At 37.2% G+C, this 10,950-nt stretch overlaps 1 protein-coding gene across 2 annotated transcripts in view; it reads left to right on the top strand.

The window, feature by feature from the left end:
* Positions 1 to 4,453: 4,453 nt before the first annotated feature.
* The window catches only part of MFS9 (major facilitator superfamily transporter 9), a 37,143-nt gene continuing 30,646 nt past the window's right edge, over positions 4,454 to 10,950 (top strand). Inside the window, exon 1 of one of the 2 annotated variants that reach the window (XM_034968446.2) lies at positions 4,454 to 4,655. In XM_034968446.2, coding sequence (XP_034824337.1) covers positions 4,600 to 4,655 — 56 coding nt within the window. In that variant the 5' untranslated portion in view covers positions 4,454 to 4,599. Of the gene's footprint in view, positions 4,656 to 7,348; positions 7,604 to 10,950 lie in introns of those variants that run through there. The other variant, XM_034968445.2, reaches the window with a different exon arrangement.

Genomic DNA, 10,950 nt, shown 5'->3' with positions numbered 1-10,950 from the left:
TGTTATGTACCTACGTGCTGAAACACGTGGGATAGGCAGCTCAAACGTGATATTATTAAAATTTCCACGGTTCATCACTCATAAATAGCGCTTTGACATTTATTTCCTTCTAGGAGAGAGGCTGCAGCCGGCAGGTGCATGCAGAATAGGTACGAAGTGGAAGTTATGCACTAAGAAGCTACCGTGTGGTGAATTCAAATGACTTGCATATCGAAACTGTAATTATATGTAACTAAGAACTTTGCTTGTTGGAGCATTGAGTTCTATAACATAGGTACCTACAGATGCAGATCTCGTACCTACATCAGACTTGAAAAAAATGCCCTTAACACGTCATAATATTATCTAATGGAACTATTTTATTTAAGTAAGTTCACCCCTTTATCTTCAGTTTACCAATCGAAAAATCTGTTTAATATGTTTTTACAGGAACAATAAAATCAACGCTCTAACTTACCTTTACTTTTTCTTTGAAAACCTATTGTAATTTTGAGGATGACAAGAGTTGGAAGTTGATTATGTATGTGTTAGATATTTTATAAAAACCGGCCAAGTGCGAGTCAGACTCGCGCAACGAGGGTTCCGTACTACAGTCGTATTTTGTCGACATTTTGCACGATAATTCAAAAACTACGATGCACAAAATAAATAAAAATCTGTTTTAGAATGCACAGAAGACCTTTCATATGATATGATATGATATAGTTATCTTACTTCAAAAATTGAAAATACTTATTATTAGTTCATGACCACAATTTAATTTTTTTTGAGTGATGTAACCACAAATTCAAGGTTTTCAGATTTTTCCCCTAATGTCTGCTATAAGATCTACCTACCTGCCAAATTTCATGATTCTAGGTCAACGGGAAGTACCCTGTAGGTTTCTTGACAGACCGACGGACAGACAGACAGACAGACAGACGAACAACAAAGTGATCCTATAAGGGTTCCGTTTTTCCTTTTGAGGTACGGAACCCTAAAAATGTGTTAGGTATATAAAATCTATACGTAGGTGTCCTTGTCATGGGTTACAAATCCCCTATTTCGAATAATGTCGGTTGCCAAAAGTATTAGGTTAATCCTACCGCACTTCGCCTTCTTAAGCTGGAAATAATAATATGGGTTCAGACTTCTTATTTCATACTTTTTGTCAGATATTTCGTTGCTGGCTTTGAGTAGATACCTAAGCCGAGTGAAATTAATGCCTGAGCCTTAGCCTGATAGCTTAAAGGCAGAATACTGAAACGTTTTTTATGTTCTTATGCGAGATTTTTGACCCCCGTTGTTAGATGGATGCTAATGCTCAATGCTAATGCCAGCCCGGCTTCACTCGGATTGAATTTTCTTAAAAGCCATAATATACTGAGATACAGAAGAGGGTCTACTTACGTTTTAGAGAGAGAACCTTCGAAAGTTTCATAAAACATAAACTTATTGAAAAATCCTACTAACATGTTAAGGATTTTTTAAATGATAAGAAAGCTTGGAAATCCGGTTTAAGTGATTTTGTAAAGTGGTGATAATAAAAAGAATACCCGGCTGAGTTTGTTGTGGGCTCTTCTCATCAGACGGGTGCGTTTAGAACTCTCGTAGCTTTAGTTTTACTAATTCCTGTACTAAGTAATTAGCGCGTGTGGAATTCCGCCGGAATGTGTCAAAATGTGTGATAGGTATTTTCAGCGAAAATCTAGCGAGATTAGAATAGACGTGCCATTAGCGAGGTCCCTTTTGCATTGCTTCGGCTTTTTTTAAATAGAAATAGCAAGCAAACGAGCAGGCGGGTCACCTGATGTTAAGTGATTACCGGCGCCCATGAACATTTGCAAGACCAGAGAAACTGCGCATGCGTTGCCGGCCTTTCAGGAATTTGTTGGTCCGCCCCTAAATAACCCCTTGTTGTAATCTAGTAGGAACCACGCCGATGGGAGTTGGTTCCACATCTTGCATCTGTGGAGGAAAGAAGGATCTGGCACAACATACGGTCGAAGTGTACCAGACACCCAGGTGGTGATGGTGAAATTGCTTACGGTGGCGCGCGTTGCGGTTGTAGAACAAGTAGGTCAAAAAGCTCTTCAGAGCACTCTTCAAAGGCGATAGCACACGCAAGTAGAGCTTACGTTTCTGCGGTGCTCCAGGCTTTCCAACGAGCCGGCTAGTTTGGCATCGTCTACAAGTTGAATAGCCCGCCTTTGAATCCGATCAAATGGAAGGAGTTGGTACTGGGGTGCTCCGGCCCAAAGGTGTGAGCAGTACTCCATAATATGTGGGCGGACTTGCGCTTGTTATTATATTATGGAAGTACTTAATCCAAACTTTTATCTTATTTTTAGGGTTCCGTACCTCAAGGAACAACGTACAAAGGAACCCTTATAGGATCACTTTGTTGTCTGTCTGTCTGTCAAGAAACCTACAGGGTACTTCCCGTTGACCTAGAATCATGAAATTTGGTAGGTAGGTAGATCTTATAGCTGACATTTGGGGAAAAATCTGAAAACCGTGAATTTAGGGTTAGATCACACAAAAAAAATTAAATTTTGGTAATGAACTAATAATTAGTATTTTCAACTATCGAAGTGAGTGACTGTATCAAGTGGGGTATCATATGAAAGATCTTCACCTGTACATTCTAAAACAGATTTTTATTAATTTTTATGCATCATGGTTTTTGAATTATCGTGCAAAATGTCGAAAAAATACGACTGTAGTACGGAACCCTCATTGCGCGAGCCTGACTCGCACTTGGCCGGTTTTTTATCCTAACTACTATCTTATAGAATAGAACTTGGTCCTATAGTAGCCAGTGGGTAAGATTTGGAGCGATGTAGGCGTCAGCGGCTATTATCAGCAATAAACACCCGCAACTAAGTATGAGTGTTATGAATTATGATTAAATACAATATAGGGACTAGGTAGTAGGTATAATCATGTAACTGGAATAAAACTTCTTCTATAAATCTCGTGGGAAACTTCCAGCTTGTTTAGCACTTGTTTAGTTCGGTATTTCATTGTTCACTAGCTTATTCCCGCGACTTCGTCCGCGTGGACTACTCAAATTTCGAATCACTATTTTACCCCCTCAGCAGGGTTAGCATGGGCGGGGATATAATTTTCTCCCCGGGGAAAAGATAAAATCTTTATCCCCTCCGACAGCTTTATCCACTCTCCGAGCATGGGCTCACGGGTGGATATAATTATCCACAGTGAATAAAACGGGGGACTTTTCGGTTTTTGGATCTTTTCCTTTACCTTTATTGGGTTAATGGTAATTGGTATTTGGGACCTATGTTGGGTTTATGTTAGGGTTCCCAACCATATTCCAAACACAACCCAAACATAACACAAACACAACCCAAACATAACCTAAACCCAACAGGTACCGCGAGACATGTTTTGATTTTTTAAGTTCTATGAGAATAAACTTAAACCCACGTCTAATGTCGAGGATAAAATTGTCCCCGAATTAGGGATAAACTTCTCCTCTCCCCTGTTGCCGTGCTTTGAGAGGTGGACAAGTAAATTTTATCCCTCGTCAGTGGATATAATTGGGGGATAAAATTTTTGTCTCCTGCCCATGCTAGGGGGGCAGGGGTTGAGTTTTTAAAAATCCTTTCTTAGCGGATGACTGCGTCATAATAGCTATATGTATGCCGAATTTCAGTCCGATCCGTCCAGTAGTTTGAGATGTGCGTTGATAGATTAGTCAAGCAGTCAGTCAGTCAGTCACCTTTTCCTTTTATATATAGATTTCATAATCAAAGACCAGAATATTATTATGATTATTACGTTCAACATGACAATATGGCGTATAAAATTTGTACACGGCGAGACATAGATACAAACTTAAAAGAGTAATAAGACAGACACTAAATTAAAATAAAAAAGTGGTGATAGCCTAATGGTTAAGACGTCAGCCTTCTATTCGGGAGGTTAGAGGTTCGATCCCAGGCACACACTTCTATGCATGTACCTATATAGTAACTAGTTAAAAATTAGGTAGGTCGTGACTCGTGCCTTGATTGAAACCCGTCTGTATAAACTTTAACGATCATGTTACATGTAACTATCCTTAAAAAGATCCAATTATTCTAATCTGCTAGATATAATAATAACAGGTGTGCATTGTACAATGGCAAATACCTACCCCATAAAGTAGGTACCTAGTACCTACTTATAGTACACGACAGGTCGAGATAGCAATCGGGGTATGAGGCAGGGGGACGCCCGCATACCCGCACGTCACCTGTGCTCGCCCGCACCGGGTTCCCTCCACGATTGTCAAAAATATGTCATCTCGATTCTCGAGCTGTCGCGAACTATAGGTTTTTTTTAATAGTGAATTATTTCTAAACGAAAATTGCTATGTCTAGAAAAGACATACGGCGCAATCGCTAACAGCTGTCAAGTTAACGTCAAAAGTCAAAACTCAATCGATTTTCTATTTCAGAGATTTCAGATTCAAATTTCCAAGAGCAAAGTGTTTTGATTTTTCTTCTTTTGAGCAGTGCTTTGCAATAAATAGTGATGTATTCCTGGAATTCTATCTTAAATATTGCAATACACGCAATGATAACGATAAACACTTCATAGTTCGTGGTGAAAATGAAGGAACAGACCAAATACAAATATAGTTATTCACCTTTGATTTCTGAGCCCGGGTAAGTATTTTAAAGTAGCATTTTAAAATTTAAATATAATATTCTATGAAGTCCGGCTTTGAGGTGTGTGCCACAAACTCTGGTTAATAGTCCTTCGATTTCGGCGAATGTCCGAACTTATCTTAGGACCCATCTGTATAGGTTTATTTATGACCCATATTTTACAGTGTTTTTATAAAATTACATTGATCTGTTCATCTATTTTGTTCTATGTTATGTTTTAAGTTTTAAGTTTTGGAAGTGTCTAGCCGACCGACCGACGGAAGGCTTATTTATTTTTATTGAGCCGACTGTCGTATCGCTAGCCGATCTAACTTAATAATCTAGTGGAAAAATAATCAAGGTACACAAAGCAAGCAAGAAAGTAAAGGCTACTGATTTTAGGCTTAGGTATATTTTGTGGTTTAACGATATAAAGTACATAGTGGGTCCTGTCGTGACCACAACCCATGGAACTGGGTCAAAATATTGATAATTTATAATCATATAAAAATAAGTAATAATATTATGGGTAACATTGGCGCCGATTCTGTTGTCTTTCTCTAAAGTAACCTATTACTTAACTTTAAGCAAAAGTGCATATTTCATCTGTTTGTTAGCTTTTCACAGATCTTGAGAGACTTTAGCACAAAGATAGTAATAGAAACATCCTGGAGAGTGGAGACCTTCCCTTTACACCAGTTCAAAAATATGCTTCTAAAAAAACTACATTACAATATCGAAGATTAGTTATGTAAATGATAAAAGAGCATATATTTGAATCACAGCTTGCTCCACCAATGTGCTGGACTCAGACAATTACTTAATGGCATAGTATTGTAAGCTGAGTTACTTGATGATTCTTTTCAGTGGAAAGAGTATTCCGAACCATTGGTAGAAGATTCACTAATATTTAAAAGCACTTGCAAAAGTTTATTTGAATTAAGTAAATTAAAATAAATTACTGAAGAACTGTTTATTTCTATTTTCTGTTATTTTAGTTTTAAATTAATAATGATGACACATATACTTTTACTTATGTTATTATTCTTGCTTATGTACATACTTTTATACAACAGTAACTAGTTCATACTTCATAGCTGTCGGTATCACTTCTGTTTTAGGGTTCCGTACCTCAAAAGGAAAAAAGGAACCCTTATAGAATCACTCTTTCTGTCCGTCAGTCCGTCATGTCTGTGAAGAAAACCTATAGGGTACTTCCCGTTGACCTAGAATCATGAAATTTGGTAAGTCGGTAAGTAGCTCTTATAGCACAAGTAAAGGAATACATCCGAAATTTGTGGTTACAACACAAAAAAAATTAAATGAGTTTATGAACAAATATTAGTATTTTCAATTTTCAGAGTAAGATAACTATACCAACTGGGCTATCATATGAAAGGGCTTTACCTGTACATTTTAACAGATTTTTAATTATTTTTACATGTAATAGTTTTTGATTTATCGTGCAAAATGACAAAAAAATACGACAGTAGTACGGAACCCTCGGTGCGCGAGTCTGACTCGCACTTGGCCGGTGTTATTGGCCATTGTGATCTGCTATGTATGTGTGTCTAGTAAATAAAATAAAATAATCATATTTCGCACATACCACATAATGTGAGAAAACCGTGTCATCACAAGCTTGTAAATTATATTGGCAACATGGTGTTGCTCTTGGGGATTGTTAGAAAACTAATCAAGTCAGACTAAGGCTTTGTTCACACTGTACGGGAGCGGTGTGCACTTGTGCAGGCTCGACTGTACCAAAGGGAGATCTTCCACCGAGCGGTTGGTTGTGCTCGGTAGCGCCAGCTGGGCCGACGGTTATGACTTGATACTTCTATATAATATAGTCCAGATTGCAGAAAACTCCGTTAGTGCGAGTACTGTCGGCGGAACAATTGTTCGGGACTAAGTTATGAAATGTTATCGATTGAATAGCGCCATTTAGTTGCATCTGTGGCAACCGCCACAACACCTAAAGTCGCAAATCTGTATCTGAAAATGTCCAGCAAGGAACGTGAAATCTCATATTCAGGATATCTATGTCAATGAAACGCTAGTCTTTTGGTATAGGTATATCACTTAACTGAGTAGGCTACGGCGGTACTGGAGCGGTGCGGGGGGGGGGGGGGGGGGCAGTGGGGATGATGATATAGTTACGAGGGTTCCAAACGGGCCCAGGTCTATAAAGAGCCCACAACAAACTCAGCCGGGCATTCTTTTTATTATCACCACTTTACAAAATCACTTATTAGAACTATCATTGCCAGTCCACTACTGAGAACGGGTCTCCTCTTAGAATGAGAAGAGTTAAGGCCATAGCCCATCACACTGGTTAAGTGCAGACTTCACACACCTTTGAAAATATTATGGATAACTTTCAGGCATGACAGTTTCCTCACGAAGTTTTCCTTCGCCGTTAAACCGAGTGATATTTAATTGCTTAAAATGCACATTCACATAACTCCAAAAGCGAATTACCTCATCTTTAAAGTCTATGGATAGACAGAAATAGGACGGGTACGGAAAATCGGTAAATAGCGTTCGCTCGCATTCCGCGACTGTCATGTTTAGTGTGGACGTCGCCTAAGGTCAGTCGATATCAGATTGTGATCAGTCTCATTATTAGAAAGCCATAAAATATTATATGCTATCAAGTATCAACAATGCTTGTATGCTTCGTATAGTGGGGGTAAACACGCGTCAATGGTTTTAGTGCAGTGAGAGGCGCGGGCGTCGAAAGGCTTGCCGGCCTTTGAATTCCAGACCATAATAATATTCCCAAACAAAAATAAACCTTGTGATAGAAATATTAAAGTTTAGTTTTGGTTGGTGTAGTTTAGAGAAACTTTTGCGAAGCAGTGACCCCGGTGTAGTGTGACCAGTGTGACAATGAATGAAGAAAATTCTGTTAGTGATGATTTGAAAAGGCAGGCTGCTTTGTTCTATAATTCAACTGAAAGGTTCGTGTTTCATAAACATATCCTTTAGTACCTACCTAGTACTTTGTATTTTAAAAGGGTTTATTGCGTATAGTGCTTTAACTGAAGAAGATGCGTTGTTTTCTTTTATCGTAATGTCATCAGCATTTACCACGTAAGTTGTATAATAATATAGCTGATGATATAAAGGTGCGCTGCTTGGTTTTATAATTTAACTGAAAAGTGTTATTTAGTAACTAGTACGTTGGTAATTTAAAAGGTTTTATGCGTAAAATTGCATTCGCCTTTTATTTTCATAATGTCATAAATTCAGAACATTTACCACGTTGAGAGATCTATAATTTAGTATTCAGTAGTAAGTCGGTATTTTAAAAGGTTTTATAAGTAGAATTGCGTTTGTCTTCGATTTTCATAATATCAAAAATTCAGAATATTTACCACGTTAGAGTTGTATAATTTAGTATTGAGGAAGTAGGCATCTGGTCTACTTAATGTCTACTAACATTTGCCTACGATTTGCTGCTACCATAAAATCCTAAGTCGATCGTGTTTTAAACTTACATCGCAATAACTATCTCAACATATCGCCGCCCCACTACTGAGCACAGCCCACGGGTCTCCTTTCAGAATGAAAAAGGTTTAGGTTATAGTCTACCACACTGGCCAAGTGCGAATTGACGGACTTCACATACCTTTGAGAACATTATAGACAACTTTCAGTCATTCCGGTTTCGCCAATATAGTCGCCAATTATTATTAATAGGTAACTATTCAATTGCCAATTTTATGAGTCCTAGAAATACCTTAATATTCGTTAATCTTTATATGTATAAGTTTTAGCAAAAAAAACTTTTTTATTCGTCTGTGAAATTTGATACATAATAGGTACCTAATCTATCACGATTATTTTATCGACATCTTCACGATCTTTTCTATCAGAAATCCTGTCATTTTTTACAGTTAACGTTTTTGCGTATAAATGGGGAAAACACCGAATCAGGAAATACTTGCAGTTGTACGTAAACTTACTTCCTATTATTTCTTTTTCTATGGAAAACTAATTCATAGTTCCTTACACCAGATTCCATCTAAGAGCTGTTGATAATGGTATCTTCAATACCTAGAACAGATATAGGGGGCACCTTCTTTCTTGTCATCCTACTTATAAAGCGGAATTTACATTACGACAGTACTTTCGTGTAACAGTTATAAAACCTAATCTTTCAGCCTTAGCTGTCTTTATCCAAACTAATATTCTAAATAATTAATATATTAAATCGAAATTCCTGGCTGACAAAGCCATAAATCTAAATATATAAAAGAGAAATACCATTCACTCACTGACAGACTGACTAATCACGAAATCTCAGAAACTATAAAGCCTACAAACTTGAAATTTGGACCACCTTTCTAGGACGTAGGTGTCAGCTAAGAAACGGTTTTGAAAAATTCCCCCCCTAAGGGTGTGAAAGGGGGGGTCGAAGGTTGTATGAAAGTCCTTTGTTTTTGGAGTTAAGAGACCTAAAAATCGACATTTAGGTTATTAGCTTTAAAGAATAAAAAACTGTATAAGTCAATTTGGGAAATTCCTCCCTTAAGGGTAGTAAAATGGGGGGGAGAAGTTTTTATAGAAAAGTTTTAACTATTGTTATTTTTACTTGAAATTTGGAAGGTAGGTTCTTTCTAGGGGGTAGGTATCAGATAAGAAAGGATCTTACTAAATTCCCTCTAAGGGGGTGAAATAGGGGTTTAAAAGTTATATGAGAATCCTGTTTTTCAAGTTAGTGATATGAAAATTGGCATTTAGGTATTCTGGGTTCCGTGCCTTAAGGTGAGACTGAGTGAGTAGGTAAGTGCGGCTTTTTGCAGCGGGAAAATTTCAGATCTCATGAGAAACCAGAAATTTTACGCGGACGAAGTCGCGGGCAACTGCTTGTATAATATATTTTAAATAATTAAATATTCTAGCAGATACTATACTATACAGATGCTTCTACCTATACGTGGATAAACTTGTTTTACGGTTTTTAAATGGTGGTGCGGTAATGTCCGATTCGACCAGAACTTGTTTTTAAAACTACATCATTTCCAGGTAGCTGAAATAGCTCTACATATTCAACAGATACACGTATACCTAATGGTAATTATTAATTAATTTGGCGGAGTTACGTAAACCATGGAATTATGACTTTATGCAGCGCTTTCTTCTACCCGACTATCTACCGACGCGACTTCTGACGTCTAATAAAATTTGTTTAGGTTAAGACTTTTTGACATTTTAATTAAGTAGGTAAATCTTGAAATATTTAAAAAAATATTCTCGATATTCTGCAGTGCGAACGGAAATTCAATAAAACAAGTTATGAGATTACATACGATGACCTGTCAAACATAAAATAACCATGAAACCATCGATGCATGAAATGGATATTAGTCCGTACAATGACTCCTCGTCATTTTAGCTCTATAGGTCAACTGTCATGTCAAATTTCGATTCACCTTTAAAATTCTTCTTCTTATTATTATTTTGCTATATGGGCCTTTAAAACAAGGACTAAAATCGTATTCTTGACATGAAATTTGATACAAAAAGTTGAAATGGCGCGTGAAGAGTTAAATTTTACGCGTTAGACATGTAGCGAGCTATATGCATCCATATTATAGTATGTTACTTACCTACATCACGTCTTAGTAAAAGTTAAAACTAATAAAATAAGAACTATTTTTTTATTTTACTATTTTTCAGTTGTTTTTAATTTAAAAAGCGAACGAAAATATAGATATGTATGATAAACGATGATCACTAATAGTGACAAGTCAGTGTCTCCTTTTGAAGGAGATACGATACCGGAATGTGGACTTCCACGTGGAAAGCCAATGACTTGATCAGCATTTCCACAGTAAAAAGAGGCGTACGAAGTTGTCCATTGAATCAGCAAAAAGAAAAAAAAGTTGCACTTGTCTCGCCTAAAGTTTCAAATATCCAACGGAACATTGATCTCAAAGTTTGTTTGATTGGATGTTGAATTTTTATTTGAAATCCCGCGGGAACTCTTTGTTTTTCCGGGATAAAAAATAGCCTGTGTCCATCCCCGGGATGTAAGCTAACTCTGTACAAAATTTCATCAAAGTCGGTTAAACTGTTGGGCCGTGAAGTGGCCGTGAAAAGCTAGCAGACAGACAGACACACTTTTGCATTTATGATATTAGTATGGATAAGTATGGATTAAATTAACTCCTTTAGTTAATTAATACCTAGATGCATTAAATACGGATGTGGAGGTTATTAGCTGCCATTGTTCTTAATGTGGTCTGACGAGTATGTGAATTTTTATTAGGGTTCCGTACCTCAAAAGGAAAAACGGAAC

This window comes from Maniola hyperantus, chromosome 5 (genome assembly GCF_902806685.2).
Source record: "Maniola hyperantus chromosome 5, iAphHyp1.2, whole genome shotgun sequence".
NCBI lineage: Eukaryota > Metazoa > Arthropoda > Insecta > Lepidoptera > Nymphalidae > Maniola > Maniola hyperantus.
This window is presented reverse-complemented; position numbering and strand designations above follow the sequence as displayed.